The 25,770-nt window shown below is 53.7% G+C and overlaps 1 protein-coding gene across 5 annotated transcripts in view; it reads right to left on the reverse strand.

Moving 5' to 3' along the window:
• Positions 1-25,770, reverse strand: part of Gse1 (Gse1 coiled-coil protein) — a 337,797-nt gene that overhangs the window by 72,015 nt on the left and 240,012 nt on the right. Inside the window, exon 1 of one of the 5 annotated variants that reach the window (XM_013115651.3) lies at positions 15,853-18,663. The exons of 3 other annotated variants lie outside the window; for them this stretch is intronic. In XM_013115651.3, the coding sequence (XP_012971105.2) occupies positions 15,853-15,889 (37 nt within the window). In that variant the 5' untranslated portion in view covers positions 15,890-18,663. Of the gene's footprint in view, positions 1-15,852; positions 18,664-25,770 lie in introns of those variants that run through there. One more of the 5 variants, XM_021228990.2, reaches the window with a different exon arrangement.

Genomic DNA, 25,770 nt, shown 5'->3' on the forward strand with positions numbered 1-25,770 from the left:
CAGCACCCAGGATCCGGGAAGTGGGCCTGCAGGATGGGGTAGATCCCTGGGGTACAGACTCTGGGCCAGAGGGTACTCAGGACCCTGGGGAAAGGCATGGGCAGGAACAGGCACAGACGTAAGCTCAGTTCCCACTCAGACCCTTTGTAAAGACAGTGCTCTAGAATTCCTAAGCCCCACTTATTTTCAAATTCCAGTTCCACTGCAGACCCTCAGCAATGGCTACCCAGCAGCCTCCAGCTCCACAGCATATGGAGGACTCACACTGTAACCCTGTCCTCCACCAGTTAGCATGAACTAAGGACTAAAGTCTGATTCCCAGGTGACCCACTGGGGAGGTCAGGTCCACGCCAGCGGCTGGCCTCCACTTTGGCCTTGCTCCTGACTCCAGCCTGGCCCAGGGCTGTGGGACCAGCACACTGGCTCGGGTAAAGCTGCCTTTATGGATCCTGCTGTCCTCAGGACCAGGCGCTCATGAACACAGCTGTCAGACACACTAAAAACAGGAAGAAAAGAAAACCCCAACAAAACGGAGGCAACATACCAAGTGCCAAAATACAATGAAAATTCAAACAGCTAAAACAAATATAGCCATAAAAAGACGGGAGCCCTCGCAAAGCCATCTCTACAATTAAGCAGCTTTCTGCTATACACTGACAGTCACCTAATTATACCACTAATGACAGTTCAACCTGCTTCAAAATAAAAGGCCAGTTTCCACAACAGGAAACCAGCTGTTACTTACACATGTCAAACATCTTTAAAGCGCTATTATTAAGGGGGGGGGACAAAAAAAACCCTATAAAATGAACGCATCCACCTCACGCCCCACTCCATGAAAAAAAAATCACAATTAGCCATGGGCTTCTGCTCAATAATAATAAAATGTGAATGCACCAGGAGAGGAGGAGAGAGAAGGGAAGCGATCCCCTTGGGGTCTTCTGAGGGGCTCCCCAGTCTGTGGTGCAGGAGGAAGGTCTGTGTATATTTCTCCCTCAGCATTTTTAATTCTTCTTGGTGAAGCAAACTCTGGGCTAAGCAGATCCCCCCCACCCTCCCGGGAGTCGGGGAGGTGGTTTCAGCCAGCCCCTCCCCCCCCCCCGTACACAAGGCCCTGTCAAATGCCTGTCTAGGAGGCAGTTAGCAGCAGCCGGAGCAGCAGCAGCCGCAGGTCGCTGAGGTGGCAGTGGCCTGGCCGCCCCGGCCTCGTAGACATATGCTCGGGCTATTCCCTGCCAGCATGTCTTCAAACCGTGTGCGCCTTTGACATTCTGGAGGCGTAATAAACACCCGCGTTTCTCTTCTGACAATAGCCGAGCGGATTTAATTAACTGGGGCGGAAAGGGCTGCAGCGGGAGGGGCTGGGAGCCAGCTACAGAGTGGGGATTAACCTTTAAGACCAGCAACTGGCTGGCAGGGGAAGGGGGACAGTGGCCTGCTGGGGGCTCAGGCAAGCTTACTGCACCCATGGGAGCACTGGGGTGGGCAAAGCCCATGCAGGGAACTGCAGTGTGGGGGGGAATTGGGCAGTTTCCTCCCACCCTGGCTGCAGCTGGGCCACCAGGGGTCTGAGACATAGGGGGACCCTTCAAATCCAAGTCAAGCCACAAGCTACAAGCCTTTGGCAGTACCTCTGTCCAAAGGTTCCCTTGGAGACAGTGCAGCAGCCTGGAGAGAGGTGTCTGACTTGGACCCTCCTCTGGAGGCCACAGTCACCCCTGTGGTCTGACTCCTTGTCAGCTCATGGGTTGGGTGGCTGTGGCTGTAGGGTTAGGCTTCAGGGTCAAAGGGGAACAGCAGGGCTGTGTCAGGGGCAGGAAGGGCGTCAGAACTGCTAACAGGCACAGCCGCTGCCAGGAACCCTATTGTTGTACTCTCACCTCCAAGTGCTGTGTGACCCTGACAAGGGTTTTCCCTCTCTGGACTGTGGCTGAAGAGTGGGCACCGGGCCTTTCCCAGGCCCGGTTCTTCCTTAGACAGGAGGGAGGCTTTCTGGCTGACTGCTAGGGAGAACCATTTATTCTTACAACTTCCATGGCCAGCCTTTGATAGTTTCCTCTCTCTCAAAGGAGTGTGCAGCCAGGCCAGCTCTTTGACCAGCTGGACACCCTCCAAGAACAACTCAGCCTGGGGCTGCCTGTCACAGCCAGCAGAGGGAGGCAGGCGCCCCATACTTACCAAGGTGGGCTGGTTTCTTCCAGACTATGCCCAAGAGGCTGAGACCATGGAGGTCCTGCATCTGCCTGGTGCTGAGCCTGCTCCCACTGTGTGATCGGAACACAAAAAGCTAACTCGAGCACCATCCCCTACTCTTGTCTCTTTTCTATGGATGCCATGGTGATGGCAGCAATTTCTCCAGAATTTCTATCCTCAGAAGCACACAGGGGCCTTGTGTATAATACGTGCAACCTTCTAGACATCTTTAACCCCGCACTCGGGAGGCAGAGGCAGGCAAGTCTCTATGAGTTTGAGGCCAGCCTGATCTACAGAGAGAGCTCCAAACCAGCCAGGGTTGCACAGTGAGATCTTGTGTGCATTGAGAGCCTCCCAGGAGAGAAAGGCTGGGGCCAATGAACACCCCAGAATTTACCAATAAAATTTTTGTTAACTTTTGAGAAAAAGTTTCTCTGTGTAGCTCTGGCTATCCTGGAACCCTCTCTATAGACCAGACTGGGCTCCAACTCAGAGATCGACCTGCCTCTGAGTGCTGGGATTAAAGGCACGAACCTCCATTGTACAGAGACACCGAGGCAAAGACAGGATGTGGCATCTTTTAGTGGCCCTGTGAAGCAGCCACTAAGGCCCCCACACAAACAAATGAACCCTGTCCACACAGGGCCCACACACCACAATGGAATAGTTTACAGCCGCCGAAATGAAGCTCTGTGCCATGTTCCAACACGGGTAAACCTCTGAAAAAAATGATTCTGAGAGCTCAGACATCTGGGGTCAGGACCCTGCAGTGGTTGATTCCAGGAAGCCAACAGGCCATAAAATGCAAGTACAATCTGAATGCTGCAATTTAAACCCAGCTCTACCGCTGATTATCTGTGCAACCTGGAACAAGTCACTCAGCCTCTCTGTGCAGTTTCCTCTTCAGTGTGAGGCTGAGGCTGGATAATGAATCCACAGAAGCCCCTCCAGTCCCTGCCTATGATCCAGGCCCCCATAAGTAGCTTTCCCACATACCCAGTTCACCTCTGTAACGCAACACTGACCCCCATCCCAACTCCTAGCCACTCACTCTCCTCTTGGGATGTCTCAGGTCTTCAACGTGCTTTTATCCCACACAGTAGACCCTTCCAGAAAGCTCCACCAACCCTCACTTATCACATTGCCCAGGAGCAAAAGCACTGGAGATCCCCAGCTGGGTGTCTCTTTCCAGGTCTACTCCCTCTAACCTACTCTGGAGAGGAGGGGGAGGGGCCGTCTGGAGGAGGGAGGCAAAGCCAACCCCACCCACAACAGTGAGCCTACCCCTTCCTTAAAGAAACTACCTCTTGGGGTTCCTGTGCACACCCCAGCCTTACTTCCCCATTTTGTGTATGGGAACCACCAGGGTATCCCCAGACCCTGAACATGTCCTACTGCCAGTGACCTGCTCCAGCAAATTCATAAGGACACTGCAGGCAGGACCTGCCTACCCTCCCCAACCAGGTTCAGTTACCTTTGACCTGTTCCTGCTATTCCCTCAGGTGCTTAGTGTCAGGTTCCTGCTCCAGAGCACCCCCGGGGGGGTGGTGGCTCAGGCTCAACAGAGTCTCCCCAAGGCCCCAGTGGCCCTAGAAGACCTTAGCTGCCAGCGTCTGCACCTGCCCCAGGGCTGAGACCAGCATTGCCTGTGTACTTCCTGGTGACAGAGGCTGTGATCTCTATCTGTGCTGGCCAGCATGGGAGCCACCAGGAACCACCAGCCCCACTCAGGAGCAAGAGGCAGTATGGCCCATGACTAACTGCCTCAGCTGACAAAAAGCCAGGTGTTGGGTTTGGGGTAACAGTGCAGATCTAGGCCTGCTCCTAGGGCATGGCCTGGGATGAGTGTGTCTACCTAGAGGCAACTCAAAGGTTAAGACAGGTCACAGCCTGAGGCCCCTCAGATTCCCTGAGCTCTCCGGAGCAAGATCCGGGGACCTCCTGAGCACTCAGTCCAGCTGTGACACCAGAGAGTCAAACCTCCCCCTGTCCCCATGGCCCCTGCCCACATTAACCCACATTCATTATCTGCTGGGAGCACTGCCTCCTGCAGGAAGGCCTCCCGGTTTGCTCCAGGCACATCCCAGGATCCAGGACAAGGAACTTGCAGCTTACTGTCCCCCAAGGCCCATTCTGAGAAGGACCCGGGAGGCGAGACCTATGACTGACTTTTGCTCCTCCCCCACCGCCTGGGCCTGGCATGGCCAGGTGTTTGGGAATTGTCCGGCAGCTGCCAAGAGCCAATGTCTCTATCTAGCCGGGCAAGAACAGTGTTGCCCAGTGCTGTTTGCTTAGCATTCTGCCCCTTCGGCTCACCACACCGGTCCAACCTGTTGGCTGGCTGTCCACTCTGCGCCCTAGCACCCTGGAGGTGACAGAGTCTTGAGTCAAAGGTTTCTGACTCTGGAGAAAAAGCCAAGCGGGTGGACGTGCTGGTTTCGATGCTTCCAATAAAAATCCCTTGTGCCACTCTTGACCCTGCAGGGCAGGTGGAGGGGTGGCCACAGTCATCAGCAAGGCCAGAGGCAGGCCAAAGGGGAGGTCCTGGAAGCAGCTTTTTCCTGCACTCTAGGCCCAAAGGATATTCCCAAGGCCATGGCCCTTGAGAGCCACACTGACCAAAGACCAAGGTCCTCAGAGCTCCCTGAAGAGGCCCCAGAACTGACCTTTAATCGCATCTGGCCTGGGGGGCTGCCTCTCCGGACAGGCCTTGGAGGGCAGAGGCCAGCTCAGCCTGTGAACCCAGGGCTACAGCTCAGTGTGCCACCAGACACCTCATTCCTTTTTCTACCCCTACTCACTGCCTGATGTTCAGGGGGAAACCAATTGGCTCCATGCACTGGTGGTCTGTCCAGGCCTAGGGAGGTGCAAAACCTGCAGAGAGAGCATAGCAACCCACACAATTCGGGGTGGTTCCCAGGGGCACAATGGGTCGGTTGGGTGGCAGATGTAGACAGCCAGCAGCCTGTGAGGCTGGGAGCACTACCTTGCAGCACTGATCCTTGAAAGACACAAGGATGATGGCAGCCATCATATAAGTAGTAATTCCGGCACCGTACAGAACCCGAGAGCCAGCCCTGGGCTCTCAGGTTTTATTTACTTATTTCATGAGATAATGGTCTTATTCTGTAGCCCAGGCTGGACTCAGACTCATGGCATTTCTCCTGCCTCAGTGACCCAAATGCTGGGATCACAGTTCTGTGTCACCACACCTGGCCTCATCAAGTGCTTTAAGTGAACAAAGTAGCTCTCCAAAGCCTAAGTAGGTATAACAGAGGCCTGACATTCAACAAGCAACTTGCCCAAGCCCTCCTAACAGAGACTCTGCAGATCCAAACTCTCTATACCTCAAGCTCACAGAGATGTCTGCCTCTGACTCCTGAGTGCTGCTGGGATTAACAGTGTGTGTGTGTGTGTGCTACCACCAGATCCAAAGGCCATCTTTTTTTTTTCAAGACAGGGTTTCTCTGTAGCTTTGGAGCCTATCCTGGAACTTGCTCTGTAGACCAGGCTGGCCTTGAATTCACAGAGATCCGCCTGCCTCTGTCTCCCAAAGTGCTGGAATTAAAGGTGTGCATCACCAACGCCCGGCCCAAAGGTCATCTTTTAAGGGGGCCTTCATTTGAGAATGTCCCCTACCTGATCCAGGGAGTCACTAGTCATGCTGTGTCTCCACTAGTGACAGGGAGCATCTGACTTCTGCTCTAGCCATTCCAACGTTAGCTACTACAGTTGTGAGTCACCAGCCCCACCTACAGCCTGAGCAGTGGGAGGGGAGGTTCCCAGAGCTTTGCCCACATGTATCTGGGTCAGGAGCCTGGCTGGCCGCTCCAGCCACTGATCAACTCATGCTCGACTCAGTCATGAATATTCATGAGCTTATCCGGTTCCACACTTTCATTTCTGGCCCAAATTAATAATTTACCAGGGAGGTTCATAAAAAATCAGACGTGGCTCATTAGCAGCTCCCTGAAAGGCATCTAATCCTCCCTTCACTCCAGGGAGGGGCTGCTCCTCCTGTGACCAGAGCAGCAACCTGTGCTCGGACCCTCACATATCTCTTTCACAGGGCTACTGAGCTTGAAACTGGGGGAACCTACATAGACCCATGGTGAACCCTCAAGGCAGGACCTTCCTGCCCCTACACTGCGGTACCAACGCTTCTCTAGGCCCACAGCCTAGACTGTCTGGAAACCGCAAAGGCAGACTCTATAGAGGACAGAGTCTAGCTCCAGTCCCAGAGGTTAGGTCTCCTACCTAGGAAAAGCAGGTTCCCAAAGAGCCTGCAGCGGGTTGACTATTCTCCCAAGAGGTAGCTCCCACATCTCCTAACCCATCAGCTCTTCAACATGGTCCTACCCTATCAAGGGATGGAATCCTTCCAGCTGAGCCCGGCCTGGCAGGGGATCCTCCCTCTCTCTAACGGACAGAATGTGGTGTGGAAGAGGCTCTGATATCTGAGGCCAGGCCCAGGGGGATGGGGGACGAGATGGGGCCTCTTGCCTGCAAAAGCTACCACAGCCCCTGCCATTACATCAGAGGCTGTGAGGAAGCCCAGACCTCGCTGAGCACAAGGAAAAGGATGCTTCATCTGGGCCCGCTGAGGCCATTACCTACAGCCAGAGCCAATTGTCAGAGCTGGCGGGGGAAGGGCCCTTTAGACACCCTGCAGCAGGCTCATTGCTGTGGCTGCCCTGGCAGGCATGGGGGGCAGAGGCCAGCCCACAGAGGCACACTGGTGCCATCGAGACCCCATCTGGCATCCTGTTCCCGGCATCCTGGGGTAGGTTTATGGTCTGCGCAGATCAGCTAGCTAGTTGACTTCCTCCCAGGTGATAACACCCCTCTCCCCCAGTCTCCCAATCTTGCTGTGTCCAGAGCTGCCCACGAGGGAACTTTCCCAGCATGGAGGTGGGGGAGGGGAATAACACCTTGTCTCTGGGCCTGTGAGGATCTGAGATAAAGGTGAGGTAAGGGGGTGATGCTCCCAGAGTGGCAGGAAGTGGTGAGAGCCCCCACTGGGAGCCCCTGCCTCGCAGCTGTAGGTCTGACAGCACCCCATCTCCTCCGTGCCTCCCAGGCCTCTGCAGAGAGCTCCATCAAGACCCATGCTGCCCCCCCTTACCCTCTTTCATGTCCCTGCTGTCCCCCCTTCTCTTGTCAGATAATCACAGAAACCAGCAAACGGTTGACACGGTTACCAAGACAACAGAAGTTAGGGCTGCGAGAGGCCTGGGAGCTAATCCTAAATGAATTACAAGCTGGAGTGACAAGGGGGTGGGCAGTGTCGGGGACAGTTCAAAGGAGGCCTGGTCACAGATGAAACTCTGTCTGCCTGGGGCTCCATCACTGCTGGGTGAAGCTGGAGTCTTCAGAGGGCAAGGGGCAAACACATTTAGAGGAATCCAGTACCATAAACGTCCTACTGGAGAGGATCCAGCCAGAGAAACTTCCTATCCCACAAGACTCAGGGTCTGCTGGCGTGGGACACAGGCCAGTGTGGGAGTCTCCAGGACGAACCATTTCCTTATCTGGGACTTGTCACCTGTGACCATTTTGAGAGCAGAGGCTCCTTGGCATCTTGCAGGGCCTATAAGCAATGCTTTCCTTCAAGCTTTGACCTGAGCAGGGTCTCTGCTCTGGCACCAGCCTGAAGCCCAAGCTATGGACAGCATGAAGCCACAGCTGAGAACTAATAGTCCAAGAATAATGCAGTCCCTAGTTCCAGAGCATCCTATCCCTTGTTCCTGCATATATGTTCACTGATTCTCATGACAGACAATCTTAAGTGGTGTGCATGGCTGGCCTCATTTAATAGACAAGGAAACAGAAAGGTTAAGTAACCTGCCCAGAGACACAATGTTGAAGCAGGTGCTCTGCCCCTCCCCCACCAGGCTCCGTGCTTAGGTAGTGCTCCAACAGAGAAACTAACCACCCTTCAAACAAGCTGTGGACCCCACAAAGACACCCGATAGTCCCCTACAATCACCTCCAGTTCCCAGAGCCACAGAGCCAAGGTCAGCAAGTCAGCCTATGAGTGAAGAGTGAAACTCACGGCCTCATGGACAATCTCCATCCGCCACGGCTCCACTCCACAAAGCAGCCACCCAGAGCCACGGTGGTCACCTCTAAGTCAGTTACCTGGAAACCAGAGGATCTGCAGAAGCGACAGCCTTAGTACTCTGAGCTGTCCCACCCTATACTTAACCCTCCTCTCCCTCAGCCACGGCCATTCCCATGCCTCTGGGCCTCTTGTCAGAGCCTCTCTGTGTTTGGGTCCCTGTCCTTCAGATCCCATGAGGTCAACACCTTCTCCTTGTCTTGTCTTTGGCCTCCCAGTGCCTATATCCTAGCTCTCTATACCCCTCCGTGTATCCCTCTGAGCTACAGGTGACTACTCTGCCCAGCACAATCCTTTAAGACTTCTCAGCTAGACCTCTGCAAGCCTGGGCTTGGCACGCCGAACTGACAGCTCCAAAATGCTGGGTTAGCTGGGCATGGGGACCCAGGACAGAGAAGCAGAGGCAGGGAGATCTCTGTGAGTGTGAGGCCAGCCTGCCTCAAAATAAACAACAAAAAGCCAGGTGGTGGTGGTGCACGCCTTTAGTCCTATCACTCGGGAGGCAGAGGCAGGCGGATCTCTGAGTTCAAGTCCAGCTTGGTCTACACAGCAAGTTCCAGGACAGCCAAGGCTACACAGAGAAACCTTGTCTCAAGAAACCAAAACAAATATATAAATATAAAAAATAAACAACAAAACAAACAAACAAAAATGCTGGGTCAAGCTGGCAAACTGGCTCAGTAGGTCAAGGCACTTGCTGCTAAGCCTGAAACCTGAGTTCATCACCGGGATATACATGGTAGAAGGTGATGTTTTCCTCTGACCTCCATATGTATAAAGGAGCATGCACACACGCGTGCGCGCGCACAGACACAGACACACACAGACACACACAGACACACACACACACACACACACACACACACACGCACGAAGAAAACTAGGTCCCCTTTGCTCATAGTAGAACCCAGCTCTTCTGACATCTGATGTGTGATGACATTTAAGGTAATCCCTGTTACCACTGCCACAGATGCCATAGTCCCAAGAACCTGGGCCCTGAGGACAAGATGCCTCCCCTAGGCCACAGGATCAGACACAAGCAGGGTGTCAAGTACACACTGTTTGGGGCAGTGTGGCTGCTTCACAAAGATCCACTTCCTCCCACCTCCCTTATTGGGACCCTGACTTCTGCAGGCACAGAGGCTCCAGAGCCTTGCTCCCAAGGAACCACCAAAGAGAGAGACGGGGTCCCCTCATGGACACAGCCTCTGCTCCCCACCTCAAACTGAGTCTTCTTCACCTTTTTCTGCAGAACCAGAAACCCCCCAGACAGAGCACTCAGAATCAGTCTGTCACCTTGATATTCAATCCATATTCCACCTCACAAAGGGTGGAACTAAGCCAGACACACATGCTCCCAGTGAAAAGTGACACTGTCACCACTCACAGTGACATGGCAGTGGCTGACCTGGGCCAGGACTGCACGCACCCAGGCCTGTACTGGTGGTCAGGAAGGGGAGCCAGGCAACACTGGTCCCCACAGACCAGGAGGGCTTGGCAGTCTGACCTCTTCCATGACCAAGGGTCTGTGACTTCCTGACCTCACAGGCCATTAAGCCAGTAGCCAAAGGCTGGCTGGGCAGTGGGCCAGGCCTGGTCAGAGGGCACTTCCGGCCTCACTGCCGGTGGGGAGGGGAGGAAGGGCAGAGCAAGCATGATCCAACAAGGCCAGGGAGTCCAGGGGCTGGAGCCAGGATCTGGGCCTGGCTGCCTGCCAAACACCCCCACTTCCAGAGTTCTACCCAAAGCAGGAGATAGCAATGAGGCCCCACGGAGTTGTACAGGGCCTGGCACCAGTGGGAGAAAAGCTGGAAAAATGAATCTCCCCAAAGACGTATTAAAAAATATTCTCACCCATTCTTTCCTTTTTACCCCAAGCCTTCAGGGATCTGAATATGCCACTCTTTGTAATTTTATGAGCAAACCAAGCTGTACATCACAGTTTTATGTTCCTAAATTAACAAAAGGACCTTAAATCTATATGGGGCTCTTAAAAAAGAAGAAAGAACACGATGTCTAAATTATTCCCTCACTCCCAACTCCCCTCTTCTGTTCTTCAGCCCAGTCCCTAGTGTTTCCTCTTTAGTAGATGGATCACTAACGGGGGTCCCCATCCCCGAAGCCCTTCCTCTGGGGATCACCCCCTAAAAAGCTAGATTCCACCATCCATTTCTCGAAAGAAAGGCCAGCCACCACAGAGACTGGGATGTAATGCTGGCCTAGAATGTTTGAGACCCTCCCTGTGTAGCATCTGCAGACACACAGGTGTGTGTGTGTGTGTGTGTGTGTGTGTGTGTAAAGTGTATTTTACCGTAGGCCTGGAGGCAGCTCACTGTAATCACAACACTCAGAAAGGTGAGATGGAGAGATGAAAAGTTCAGGAGGCCATTCTGGGGTGCAGAGAAAGTTCTAGCCACCGTCAGCTACTTAGTTAGCGCTTGTCTCAAAAGTAAAGACTAAGAAGAGGGCTGGGAGATAGTGCTCACTGGAGTGCTCCCCTGCCATGTTCAGGGCTCTGGGCTCAAGCCCCAGTGTGGGGAGAAAAGAGCAACCTTCGTGGTTCTCCCTGAAGCCAGTGTGGAGGCCACAACCCCACCCAGGGTCCACAGAAAACTGGAAGGCACAGGCCTGAGAGACTTCTTGGCAAGTGTCCTCAGCTGCAAACTGCCAAGGAAGACAAGTGACTAGATCTCACTTGACCCTGGCACTTCACCCATGTCTGCCACCAGAAGTCAGACAAACAGCAAACACAGAGCCTGGAGTAAATGCCACAGAGAGGCAGAGACCCTCTGGCCCATGGCTGACTCTGCTGGGGACAGGAGGCCTGGCTGGGCCCTCCCACTGGCCGCAGTCCTCTAGGGAGGAAGTGTACCCTCCATTCCCCTCCTCCAGTCAGAACCAAGTGTCCTCAGGACCATTTGCTTCCACAGCAGGAAGAGTCAAGAAGATAAGAAGTCAGAGCAAGGGGCAGATCGATTCCCTCCCATGGCATTGCAGAGACACTGAAGCGGATGGGAACCTAATGACCATCAAGTTGAGCAGGAGTAAGAGCCAGACCCTGCCCTAGTGAGAGGGCCTGAATCACAGCTGGGACAAAAGGGCCCCTGGCTTTCCCACTTGACAGATCCAAATGTGGTGGGGCCCTCCCCAACCCTCGGGGGTATCCCAAATTAACTAGTGACTGCCCAAAAGTGCAGATGTGAGCCCAATTCAGTCCCCACTGAATGGGAGTTCTAAGAACGATTCTGTCACTGTAAAAATGGCCGTATCTTCTTTCCAGGCCCAAGATGACCCAAGAGAAGGTCTCTTTAAGACCCCTCAGGTCCCAGGTGAGGCTAGCAAGGGAGGTCATCCTGGTTCTTTGACCTGTACAACCCCCCCCCCACACACACACCAATGCTGGGCACAGTCCACATCCAGCCTTGTACAAAGGCTAGACCACTCTGGATGCACTCTTTGGGGACCTTTACTCTTCTATTACTCGTGGCAGAGTAAGCTACTCAGGAAGGGATCAGGTCAGCCCTAACCATTTACCTATGACTCACTCTGACCTCAGGGGTCAGCTTTGGGCACAGAAGATGTCCCAAGGGAGATAAGGATAACTCTACAGCCACCAACCATGGTTCTCTTGGGCTTCGGCTCCTTCATTGCAGGCCTCAGAGCATCCTTTCTGGCTATGGACAGGGAATCTAGGGGAAGGTGGGGGTCATCAAGAGTTCAGTTTGGGGCCAGGGCAGGGTCAGCCAACAGCTAGGAACAAGATAAGGGGCCCCAGGAGGGCGCCACTGCCAATACCAGCTGCCATCCCTCCCTGACCGGTCAACAAATGTTTATTAAGCAGAAACTCTGGAGCCAGACTGCCTGGGGTCAGGGGTCAGGGCCCAGCTGAGCCCTTGGCTGTTCCAGTGACCTCCCTTGTGCCTCAGTTTCCTTGGCTGTCAAGTGGAATAGGTAGAGCCTGACCTCCCAGAATTGTTTGTTGAATGAGCGAGTCTGGCAGGGAGTAAGCTAAGTGCCTGCAACCTCTTCCTTCTCCGTATTTTATTATTCTTCTTATTTTTTACGACCATCGTTATTGGTCTGGCAGTAGGCCAAGCAAAAAGGAGACACTCAGTCTCCGCCTGCATGGATCACAAAGTCCTGTGGAGTTCAGGGACAGGGGGATCCAGGCAGACATGCACAGAGGAATGCTGGATAAGGGACCACTGAGAAGGTATGCTGTCTATCACCTGTAGGAAGATGGAGAGCACAGGCCCTGTATACATGTCCTGCACCTTTCTCTCTGTTGACTGATGAAACAAATCCCTCTTGCCAGTGAATAAACACTTCTCAACATGAAGTCAGCAGGCCTGGTCCAAAGCACCAAGTTTAAGTCCCTGCTCCACCACTAAATTCTGTGACTTTCTGCAAAAATGTTCATCTTTGTAACAATACTGATTAAAAAGCTTAGCAAGCAGCCGGGTGGTGGTGGCGCACGCCTTTAATCCCAGCACTCAGGAGGCAGAGGCAGGCGGATCTCTGTGAGTTCGAGGCCGGGCTGGACTGATAGCCTCCAAAACAATACAGAGAAACCCTGTCTCGTAAAAACCAGAAAAAAAAAAAAAAGCTTAGCAAGCATGGTAGTTACCCTTGAATTTAAATTAACTCTATACCCTAACACTTGGGGGTAGAGGAAGGCACACAGGGAGCTTGAGGCCAGCCTGGGCTACACAGCAAGTTCCAGGCCAACCCAGGATACATGGGACTCTCACAAAACAAAACAAAACAAAACAAAACAAAACAAAACAAAACAAAACATACCCATCCCCCACCTTCTCCTTCATAGGCTCCTTACACCAAAGATGGACAATTAGCACAGCAAGAGATCTTAGGCCAGGCCAGTCAGCCTGGGCTCCAGACCACTGCTCAAGCCTGCCACAGTGGTCAGAGAACCATCAGGGAGGACATGAGAGCCCTGCATGCCAACAGAACCTTAATAGCATGTGACTGAATCTCAGGGAGATAACACTGTGGATCCAAGTCACAGAGGGGAAAACCAAGGATTTCTGGGAACTTCCCTTACCTGCCAAGGTCGAGGCTGGGAAGTTGCAGGGTTGGACCTCAGAGCCACTGTCCAGTTTGGCAATGGAAGCCAATATCTAGGGTCAACCTAACTATGATCACCCTCCCCCTCCCCCACAGTAGCTGCTTGGTAGGTTTTGGGCCCTGGTGGTTGGTTATAGGCTATTTGCTGGGAGCCAATCTTGAGTACAGAATACAGGGCCCAAAGAACTCAGAGTCCAGGTTCCTCTTATGGGTCAAGGCCCTGTCTCTCAACTAGAACTACTGACCACAGCCAGCCAGACACCCACTGCTCTCAAGGCTGGAAACCCCCTCTTGGAGTAGCAGGCTGCAGATCCCAGCCCTGACACTTCCAGAATGGGCAATAGCTGGGCCTCCTGGGCAGACTGGTGAGGGGGGGTGAGACAGCAGTACCCAACCCACCAAACCACCTGCAGCTGGAATGATGTGCAGCCTGTGAACCCCAATACTGCACTGAGCGCAGAGGGTGGAAAATCCTAGCAGGGACCTACTTCATCAGTACAAGAAAACCGTTCTTCCCACGGCTAATTTATCTGAGTGCTCTTCCTTGGGGAGGGGAGACAAGCCCTCCCCTCTCTGAAGGATCAGGACCAGCAGGATTCACCTTGCTGACCTGACAGCCTAGGGCCTAATCCCAGCTAAGGCTGACTCCTTTAATTGCTTTGAACTTCCCCGTTTGACACTTCCTCCTTCTCTCTGAGGCTCCCTGTGTAAATACAGAGCCCGCCACCTGACAAGCAAATACACCAGGCAGCCCTTGGGTGGCAGGTGGAGTGGGGTGTAGATTTCAAACACCTGCATGTTTGAGCTGCCCAGTACTTCGGACGATTCCTCTGTCACCACCTAACTCCAAGGCCCTAGAGAGGCGTTGGGAGACACAAAGCGGAAAGTAGGGTCCTTGTTCTCCTCGCCACAGATAGTAGGACGGCAGAATCGGTCTGTGGCAGGACTGTGAAGGGGCTATGACATACACCTTCCCATGGGGACATGGCTGGGCTCCACAGGACTCCTGCCCTCCGGTTGAGACAACCCTGTTGGAAGCTGGGGAATCCCGGCTCTAATTTTGGTTGGACCTCTGAAAGGAAGTACGGAACTGAGGGGAGCAGGGAGCCCAGCTAGAGGCTGGCAGTTGCTATTTCAGTCCCTGGAAGAGAGGGAGAGAGATGTGAGTGGCTGAGAGGTAATCTTCCAATAAAAACCGCCTAGGTCCAGGTGCTGTGGCACGCAAGCACAGGTGAAGCTGAGGCAGGGGGGTCTCTGTGAGTTCCAGGCTAGCCAGAGCTACATAGTGAGACCCTGTCTCAAAACAAACAAGCAACTGAAAGGGCTGGAATCCCCAGGAAACAGACCAGATTTGTCACAGGGTAGAGCTGGACACTGTAGTAGTCACAAAGAAATTCACAGAGCCATGTACCATCCTGCAGGCGAAATTAATATCACTACCCCTGCTTCCTCGTGACCCTTAATTTCTGCTATATTAACACAGTAACAACGTGTGCCCTAGGTCAGGGCAACCAAGGCCAGCTTTCTGGAGCTGAGTCCTGCCCAAGCTGGTTCCTGGCCCACACCTCCTCCTCTGTGAGGACTCCAGGTGGTGGGGGCCTGGCAAGAGTCACAGGACCCACAGAACACACAAGGAAAAAAAAAGAAAAAGAAAAAGAAAAAAAGAACCAACGTTAACACCCAACACCCAGCCACGTGGACCTTTCCCTAGAAAAACTATTCCGAAATAATATTCAGGGAACAGCAGATCATGTCAAGCACGAGAACGCCTTCACCCCCCCCTCCTACAGCACCCCAACATCTCTGCATCCCACAGACGCTCTAACTTCAACAGAAACTGCGTGCCAGGGCTCAGGGAGAGAAGAAACTAAAAACCCAGCTCATCCTTAGAACAAGCGGCCACACTCAGCCCAGCACTCCCGACCTGCGGTCACGTGGAGTCGGACCCGGGGGTACCCGAGGGGGAAAGACACCCGGAGGACCGGGTTCCCACGCCCGCCTGCTCGCCCCGGGCTCTCCAGCTTCCCTTGAGCCCGCGTGCAAGTATCTTAAGGGCGGAGGGGCTCCCTAGCTCTCCCGCGGTGGCCCCTGAAACTGAAAGTTGCAGGGCAGCGGCTGTCAGCGCGCACCGAGGCGCAGGAAACAGGAAGCCCAGCGCGCTGCGGCCGCGGCCCCTCCCGGCCTCGCACAACAAAACCTTCCAGGGAATCGGGAGGGGGCGGCGGGGCCGGGGCCCCCCGGTCGCCGCCCGCGGGAAAGTAACTTCACACCAGCGCGATCGCGCCCTGGGCGCAGCGCCGCCGGCTCCGCGCAGACAAAAGGAGAGAGACGCGCACCGGGCCGGGCGCCCCACGCGGCAGCGCGCACCGAGCGGGCAGCCCAACCGCGCGCCCCTGTGCGCCCCTACGCGCCCTGGCCGGGAAACCCGGGGACCCGGCGCACCACTTGCTTACCTGGTAAGTAATAGAGAGGCGGCTTCAGTCCGAACATGGCTCAGGTTAGAATTCCATAGTGGCCAGAGAGGGACGAAGAAGGAAATGAGGGAAAAAAAAATTCAAGTCCAGCAATGAAACAAAACCAGCGTCCAAGCCACGGCGCTCAAAAATGTCCAAAACAATAAACTGAAGGCAAAAGAGCGATCCCCAGAACGCTGGGGGTTGAAACCAGTTTGTGTGTTTTTTCCTTTCCTCTCCAAGATCAAAGGCTGCCTCTCAGTCCAGCGCCCGGGCAGGTTCGGCCACCTCGGCCCGAGCAGATCCACAGTGAGGTAATTGACCAAGGAAGGGCCGGAGCCTCCACCGCGGCCCGGCGTCTTCGCCGCGTGTGTATTTTCTGCCTTTTGGACTTGAGATGCAAATTAAAAAAAAAAAGGAGGGGGAGCTGGTGGAGGGAAGAGGGCGGGAGAGCAGGAGAGAGAAAAATAAAGGGGGGCGGTGAGGGTGATGAAATTGGGGGGTTAAGGTCTTCAGGGATTACTCATTGGAAAGAAAAAGAGACAGGAGAGAGAGAGAGAGGAAAAGGGAGAGAAAAAAAGCACCCCCTAAGACGTGCGAACAGCAATCTCGCCTCCATTCAGCCATTTGAATGTCAAGGGCGAGGGTCAAGAGACCTGTTTCCAACAGGGTTTCACGTTCAGAACCAGAAGGGAAAAGGAAGGGGGGCGGCGGGAGGGGGCATCTGGTTGCCAAGGAGAAATCGGCTTTGTTTTCGTTTCCCCTTAGCTACTGGGTGAGGAGGGGCGGGGTGCGGAGTGGAGGAGGGGGCGCTCGGCAGGGGTGCTGGGGGTGGAGAAAATTAATACCCAAACAGCCTAGAAGTACCGAGGGGCAGATTTCGCCTAGTCAATAGGAGAGGCGGCGGCGACAAACAAGTCTTGGGCTAGGGACGCTGGCGGGGCAGACTCCCTTCCCCCTTCGCACCAGCACCCCCCCCTTTTTGGTTATCTCCCCGCCCGGCGTCCCACCACTGACTCAGACGGAGGGGGTGGGGAGGAGGGAGAAGAGGAGGAGGAACTCGCGGGGGCGCAGCCGGCAGGAGCAGGAGAGCGGGAGGCGAGAGCGCGCGGCGGTGGAGAGCCCCTCGATCAATTTTCATGCAAGAATCATTATCGGTAAATTGGAAAGCTGGCTGCCTGACAGCAGATTTGTCTCCCCTAATGAAAGCGAAAGGGAAGGGGCGCAGCGGCGGGCGGCTCCTTCCGTCTGCGCCGCGTCCTCCTGGAGCTCTCGGCTGCGCGCTGCGGTGACGAGAGTCCCACTTGCGACCTGCCCGTGCGCGGCCGCGGAGCCTGACCAGACCGGCCGCCGAGGGCCCGTAGCGGATGCTCCCGCTTCAGACTGCTCAATGCTCCCCTCTGCCCGGCAGCGGGCCGTTTGCAAACAGTGGGAGGTTGCGGGCGCCGCGGGGCCCCCCTCTGGCTGCCCAACTCCGCGCTCTGGCCGCCGGCCCGCCCTTGCTCCTCCCCACCCACGTCTGACAGCTGCGGGAGCCCGGAGCACGACCTCCCTCCCGCGACCGTGCCCTGGGGAGGTCGGGGCCGCCCTTTGTGCAGCCCGCAGCGGGCTGCAGAGACCGCGCCCGGGAGAGCGAGGGACGGCGGTTGGCCTCTCTCTTTCCTCCCTCCCCACGCCCTACCCCTTAAAAAATCCCTGTTGCAAGTGTAATCAAATGCTTGATACCATCTCCCACACTCTTCTGCACCCGGGCATTATCAGATCCGGGAAGGCATGCTTCCAGGCAAACAGACCTAATAAATGCTATTACTGGGACTCTGCAAGCCCCGGCTGCACCATAGTAACGAGAGCCCGGCTAATTTGGTTTAAGCAAACGACCGACTGCACTGAGCGTGAGTGTGGCGCCTGTATCTCCCCTCCCCAGCCGCCGCGCGTTCACACCAGCTCAAGAAGGCCCCAAGTGATAATTCCCCAAATCGAAGGGGAAAAAACCCTGCCGCCAAACCACATCCTGTGCGCTCATTGTCCAGCCCAGCGATTTTAAAGAGACAGCATCCATTTACCCATACACCAGCCCCTTCTTCTAAATGCACGCGGCCAAGCAAGTGTGAAGATGAGACCATTTATTTTTCAAGTCCTTTTACGGAAGCACTCTCCCACCCCCGTGGCGCAACTAGCTGGGATCCTGACTTGGTGACACTAAGGGTCACCTTTTGACCCTACATCCTCAAATTCTAGCCGACAGGTACGCACAGCAGGCGCCACAGTCACGCCAGGCTGGGGTTTCTGTCACGGCTCTCTAGTCTCGGCACCCATCATGCGTCCTGGACCAGTGACCCCAATATCCTAGTAAATGCGGTGGCTTCAGATGACAGGCAAACTCCCAGAATACAGGACACAAAGGGGGAGCTCAGGAGGGCACTTTGAGGGAGGTGGGGACCCAGCATGCCTTCTGACCCTGGCTGCGCCTCCTGCAGCGGCCCGGAGGAGGGCATCTGGGCCCCAAGTTGCAGGAGGGCGTTGCAGCGAGCCTCTGGCTGCTTTGCAGGCGTGACCCCAGAGGTCGCGTCTGGGCCCTCCGGGGCTGCCCTTTGTTTTCTTCGGGGCTGCCTGCAAGGCTAAGACACAGAGACAGGGCTGGAGTGTCTAGGGTCACCGCCTCCATCAACCTGTCCTCACAATTCAGGGGGCACTGGATGGGAGAAGAGAGACCAGATGCCCCCTTACTCACACACACCCGTGCCCCGACCTCTCACAAGCTCTAGTTGTACTTAGGGGAAAAAATAAAATCTATTTTTGAAAGACCCTAAAATATCTGTTTGTGTTGTCACTCTTTTATTGGTTTTTAATTCTCCGGGATTATGGGAACAACAGTAGTAATTAATACGAAACCTTCCTCCACTGTATATGCTAATGGCAGGAGCCATAAAAATTAATTTGCAAACATGTCATTACACAATAGCTATACAGGCAATAAACCTGTAATTATGGGCCAATCACAGGCTGGGTACAGAGGGAGGATGCTCCCCCCCAATAGGCTGGGCACACACCCACCTTCCTTTCCCTGCTAAAGTAGGGGAGGTCACCCTGAAAGGAGCCATCCTTCCTGGAGCCACCTGTGGAGAAAGCTGTCCAGACTGGAGTCCAAACTCCCTGGCTTCTGTGTCAGCTACTCAGTGGCCAGTGGGGGGGGGAACCCATATGGGGCAGGAGAGGCCTGGACCTGGCTTGTGAAGAGGCCAACAGTGGGGGGAACAGGCACAGAGGAGTCCCACTATGGTGGGCCAGTGGCACTTATCATCATGGAGCCTCCTCAAAGACAAACCTCTCTCCTAATAAGAATTCCAATGCCTGCATCCAATTATCAAGATTGTACAGGCCAAGCCGTAATTGCTTAGAGCCACACCCTGGGGAACGAGGCTAGCTGTACGATGTTACTGATAGCCTAGCTCCTTTGCCCCTGAGTCTAGAAGCTCAAAGTAGGTTAGTGACATTTCCTGGTGATAGGGACTTCTGAAGGGCGAAACACTATGCACTCTACTGGAGGAGAGTGGTCATCCTACAGCCCCCCCAAAAAAACCTGGTGCCAGAATAGCCAGGAACACAAAGCACCCCCCCAAACACACACACACACACATATTCCCTAGCAGCCAGCTCTGTGCTGGCTGACTCTGAATGGCTGAGTTGTTTGCCTAATGTGGCTGAACAGGATAGCTGGCTGCACTTTCTCTTTCCCACTGGCCCCTGTGGCTTTGCTGTGGTGGGTGGACCCCATCACTACAGCCATTCATATGGGGGGGGAGCCAGCCCTCCACCAGGCATGTCTGTGGCTTCCTTCAGATGGGACATGCGCCCAGCACTCCCGCCACAAACCATGTGGGCACACCAATACCAGCTCTGGGTGTCTGAATGAGGCTATTGCCTTCCCAGGTTTTACCCCAGAGGGTTTCTGCTCAAGGAAAGATGGCCCTTGACTCTCTCCACCTCTCCTCTCCCAGAGGCTGCTGGGCCAGTGTTTTCTCTTTTTTAACATGGGGTGGGGTGGTGAAGAAGAGGCAGCAATGGGGAGGCTGGACCACCCAGAAATCATCCTCCCTCTGGGCCTTTTGGAAGGGTGGGACACCACAGGGCATTCTTCCTCTTACCTCCAGAGAGACACAACCATGAAAGCCACCCAAGGTCAGGGAGAGAGGTGCTGACACCCCCTCCATTTGTCAATAGGAAGGAAGGTAGGGGTCCAGGTCACCCTGAGGAGATGCATGAAACCTGGAGGTCCCCACTCTGAAGATGCAGCCCCTATGCTAGCTGCCCCTTCAACATGGAAGGACCCCACACTCCCTCTAGCAAGGCCACTCTTGCCTGGGCTCAGATACAACCCAACTAGTGCCAGCCAGCTGAACACAGTAAAAATAGACTCCCCCCACATGCTAAGGCAGGCGGCTCCCTACCAGCTGTGCCCATCACCCATCCTGTGCCATGTTCCCCAGGCCAGCTTGGCTCCCTGAGGAGGAGGTGCACACAAGAGGCCTCATGCCGTAGAATCCAGGAAAGAACAGAGCCTGAGTGCCCAGACTGCATGGTTCCTGGGACATGCTGGATCCTTCAGATGCCTACCTGTCCCCCTTGGCAGGGCAGTGGGGCAGCAGGTACTTCCTAGGTGCTCTGAACTCTCTTTACAGACTACCCAGGGAATCCTTTGGATCATTTGCTTCAGGTTGCTCCTCACAACTCTATTTTCTAAATGAGGCACAGAGAGCAAGCATCTTCCCCAACGACTCAGAGCTAGTAGATGACTAGAACTAGGGTTGAGCCCCGGAGGCCTGTTCCTAAGCCTCCTGTGCCCTGAGTCCTCATCTGGAAATTGGGGTGGATCACTCATGCATGCCAGGAGAAGACTGGGTGTGGGTGCTTCCAGCACCTGGACTGTTCAGGGACTCCACAAACAGTTGCAATGACTCCCAAGACTGTGTAACAATGGAGACACCAGCAGCAGTGACAGATAGGTCTCGGTGTGTTTATCTCCATCCTTTCTGCTTTCCAGTGGCTTTGCCAGCATTTGGGGGACTTGTCCTCCCCCACCAGACAGACATGTTGTCTTGTAACTTTGTACATTTGATGCTAAGGCCCAGGGGTGTGAGGTCAACTGCCCAAGGGCACAAAGGGACCAGTCACACCCGCTTCTCCCTCAGGCTCTGGTCCTTAGGTGACAGCAAGTTCCTGAGATAAGTAAATCCAAGATTGTAAGAGAAAGGCCTGTGCATACAGCTGGCTGTGACATCTGTGTGCTTAGATTTGTTTCTTTCTTTGTGCAAGGTGTCTATTTTCACCCTTTCTCCCCTGGCCAGGTGTGATGCCCATTTTGGGGTTTCACAAAAGTTCTGGGGTCCAAGTCCTGTCCTTCCCTGTGCAGTGGGTTGAATTGTGGCCTGCGGCCCGCGGCCCAGGCAGCAACCAGATTCTGAGGAAGAGTCTAAGCAGGTCCTTCCTAAACTGAGCGCCCATGAAGAGGCCCAGGTGAGGCGGAACACCTGTAACCCTATGGTTTGGGGAGGTAAAGCATCAAGAAGGGAACAGCAGGCAGGTTACAGAGAGCAGGGCTTGGAAAGACTAGAGGCACAGGCAGGAAGAACACTGCAAATTGAGACTAGCCTGCTCTGAACCACAGGAAGATTTGGATTTTCCAGGACTACACACACACACACACACACACACACACACACACACACACACACACACACACACACACACACAAAGAGGATAAACAGTGAAAGACAAGAGAAGCCATGTGAAAACAGACAGAACAGTCATGGTGGAGCCATTGAAAGCAGCAGCCCCAGGCACTGGAGAGGCTGAAGCGCCTCCTGTGGCCTCCAGAGGGAGCAGAGCCTGTGACTGTGACCTGACTTCTAGTCACTGACTGTCAAAGTCTCTGGCTTCACAGAGGTTACTCCGTTTGTGGTGACTCATTACCAGGCTCCAGGGGCCTCTCTGGTCACCTCTGTAACAGTGGCCTGTTCCTGGCCAGCTAACCCTAAGAGCTCAGGACAGCGGGCTTGTATCAGGCCCTGGGCGGTGAGTGTCAGGAGTCCTACATAGCCTGGCACCCAGAAACCAACAACCCCTTGGGACCTAGTGTTATGGCCACCCTCTTGGTTTTAAATGGTGACACATGTGTCTGCTGGGTTTTGGGAACAGACATGGCCCCAAGCCATCAGCTTGGCCATCTGCCTCAGAGACAGACTGACTTCCTGAGGCTCCACCTGTGAATATAAACCCTGATCCCTGAAGGTTCCATGAGGCCCTGGGGAGTGGTGATAGTGAGAACCACAGAACCCACCATGGCCAGCCTTCCACACAATCCACATTCTTTCCTTCCAACCTCCGCTGAATTGTGGGACCTGGTTCTAGGCAAGAGAAGGAGACGGACACTCTGACTTGCCATGTCGGGGCCTGGCTAGGAGAGATGACCCACTCAAGCCTGTGCTTGCTCTTTCTGGGGGTTCGTGGCCTTGAACCCAGTACTGAAGATAGCAACACCCTGATCAGCTCTTCCACAATGTCTACAGCAAAGGCCCCCGCCCCGCCCCTTCCCAGCTGTCCATCACGCAACACATGCTTACTGTCGGTAACAAGCATCCCCCAGTGAGGCCTTCATGATGAGCCGGACAGTGTCTCCGGCACAGCCCAGCAGTCCCCTTAGCAGGCACCAGCTACTCTCCTGGCTCTGGGTTACATAAGAAGACAGACTCAGCCGGGCGTTGGTGGCTCATGCCTTTAATCCCAGCACTTGGGAGGCAGAGGCAGGCGGATCTCTGTGAGTTCGAGGCCAGCCTGGTCTATAGAGTGAGTTCCAAGACAACCTCCAAAACAATACAGAGAAATGCTGTCTCAAAAAAAAAAAAAAAAAAAAAAGAAGACAGACTCATCATCCCCAGAAGAGTAAACCTGTCTTTCTTCATTCTCTCCATTCCTCCCTTGAGCTGCTGAGGCCAGAGAAGTCAAATGGCCCTAAGTCACACAGCCCAGAAAAGGAAATCCACAGGTTAGACCTCAGATAGAGTGACAGACTCGGGTAAGGCCTCTTCCTCTCCCAGAGGCTCAGTTGGGGTTTAAGGTATTTATTTCTGTGTATATGGCATGAGTGTAGGGGTCAGAGGACATCTGGCCAGGGTTGGTTCTCTCCTTCTACAATGTGGGTCTTGGGGATTGAACTCAGGACATCAGAACTGGCAGCAAGCACCTTTGCCCACTGAGCCAACTTGCCAGTCCTATTTGATTTTTATTGCCTGGACCATTTAGTTTTTGCAGTGCTAGGTTAGGCCCCTGAACTCTGCTTGTTAGTTGGCTCTGTTCAGGCTTTGACTTTCTCTTTGACCTTTGAACCAGCAACAAGAGATTCTCCCAAAACTTTTTTTTTGAGACAGGGTTTCCTGTGTAACCACTGTGGTTGTCCTGGAACTTACTTTGTAGACCAGACTGGCCTCCAACTCACAGAGATCTGCCTGCCTCTACCTCCCAAGTGCTGGGATTGAAGGCATGTGCCACCAATGCCCAGTCCCCCAAAACTTCTAGAGCCAGAATTCTGCCTTGTAATTTGGGCTATCCTCCTGTCAAGGCCTCCAGGGCAGCCACCACCTCTAGATAAAAATCTTGTTGTTGTTGTCATCTTTTTATTTATTTTATTTATTATTATTATTTTTTTTTGGAATTTACGAGACAGGGTTTCTCTGTATTGTTTTGGAGGCTGTCGGTCCAGCCTGGCCTCGAACTCACAGAGATCCGCCTGCCTCTGGCTCCCGAGTGCTGGGATTAAAGGCGTGCGCCACCACCGCCCGGCTGTTGTCATCTTTTTAGGAAATATTTATTTTTATTGTGTGCATTGTGTTTTACCTGCATGTGTATCTGTGCAGGTGTTGGAACTCCTGGAGTTGGAGTTACAGACAGTGCCATGTGGTACTGGGAATTGAACCCAGGATCTCTGGAGGAGCAGCCAGAGGTCTTAACCTTGCTCCAGGGCTCCAGCCCGTTGTCTTGTTTTTATTTGCAGTTATTTTTGTTTTGAAAAAGGTCTTACTGCTGCTCAGCCGGGCGGTGGTGGCGCACGCCTTTAATCCCAGCACTCGGGAGCCAGAGGCAGGCAGATCTCTGTGAGTTCGAGACCAGCCTGGTCTACAGAGCAAGTTCCAGGACAGGCTCTAAAACAATACAGAGAAACCCTGTCTGGAAAAACCAAAAAAAAAAAAAAAAAAAAAAAAGGGAGGGGTCTTACTATGTTCTAGCTCCTCTTGAACTCAGAGAAATTTGCTTGCCTCTATTTTTTTTAAGACAGGGTGTGTCATGCTAGGACAACAGGTTTATACCACCTTGCCTGGTTTATAAAGTGCTAGAGATGGAACCCAGCTTTGTGTATGATAGGCAAACACTCTACCAACCAAGCCGGACCCTCAGTTCCCAACCTCTTTTTTAAAGCCTGTGCAAACAAAACAAAACAAATAAACAAACAAACAAAAAAACCAAGTTATTACCAGGTGGTGGTGCACAACTTTAATCCCAACACTTGGGAGGCAGAGGCAGGTGAATCTCTGAGTTCAAGGTCAGCCTGGTCTACAGAGTGAGTTACAGGACAGCTAGGGAAATGCAGGGAAACCCTGTCTCAAACAAACAAACAAACAACAAACAAAATCAGTTACATATTTTTCCACTTTTTTGTTTTGTATGGGAATGTTTGCATGTATGTGTAACAGGTGTATGCAATGTCCTCAGTGGCCAGAAGAGGGTACTAGATCCTCCTGAACTAGAGTTACTGACAGTTGTGAGGTACCACATGGGTACAGGGAACTGAACCTTGGTCTTCTGCAAGAGCAGTAAGTGCTCTTAACCTCTGAGCCAATTCTCCAGCCTCCAAACCCATTTAAATGTAGCACAAAACAAACTGGATTTCTTGGTGCCTCGGGTCCTAACATCCTAGCACTTGGGAGGCTGAGGCAGACCAGACTGGGCTTCAGAGGGAGTTCAAGACCAGTCTGGGAAACTTAGTGAGGCCTTGTCTCACAATAAAAAGCAAAAAGAGGGCTGAGGCCACGTTCAATGGTAGTACTTGCTTAGCATGCACAAGGCCCTGGACTCAATCCCCAGTGCTGCGTGATAAATAAATGAATGGATACTCAAATCAAATCCCCAGTACTGCGTGATAAATAAATGAATGGATACTCAAATCAACCAACCACCCCGCAGCAGACAATCCCGCAAGAGGAAGAGCAACCAATGTGAGGAAGGGCACACACTGCTCTGCTCCACCACCCCGTGGAACTGGCTCTAACCAATGTGAGGAAAGGCATACACTGCTCCTCTCCACCACCCCGTGGAACTGGCTCTAACTTCTGGCCCAGGCCAGCCTTGGAGCAGGCTTCCACAACCTGTGCTTTGAGGGAGCCTCTGAAAGACCAGCCAAAAGGCTCAGTTCCCACTAAGCAACACGGGGACTGCCCAGCCACAGGGCTTATCTTTGAAAGTGGCCCCTGCTGTCTCACATCTTGGACTTCATGACCACATCTGGACTTCAACGTGCCTGGAAAAGAGCTGTTGAAGTCCCAAATGGAAATCTGAAGAGGGGACAGGTAGATAGTCCCCTCTGTCCTGGCTTATTGTCTTTTTGCTCCGCCTCCTACCCAGGCCAACCTACTAGGCTTTCTTCTCCCCTGAGGACCTCTCTCTGTTACCAGCTTGTGACTATTCAGTGGGAGAGGCCTGTCACACATAGAAGCCCAGCAGGGATGGATACCATCCAGACCTCCCTGTAAGACCCAGGATTTCTGCTCATGTAGCCCACTGGCCTCCAAGGCATGGCACCTACAGGGCACATTCTACTAGGACCTGCTTCTAATAATGCTGGGCAGGAGTAGAAAGTCACACAGCCCT

Source organism: Mesocricetus auratus, unplaced genomic scaffold, assembly GCF_017639785.1.
Source record: "Mesocricetus auratus isolate SY011 unplaced genomic scaffold, BCM_Maur_2.0 Super-Scaffold_6723, whole genome shotgun sequence".
Classification (NCBI taxonomy): domain Eukaryota; kingdom Metazoa; phylum Chordata; class Mammalia; order Rodentia; family Cricetidae; genus Mesocricetus; species Mesocricetus auratus.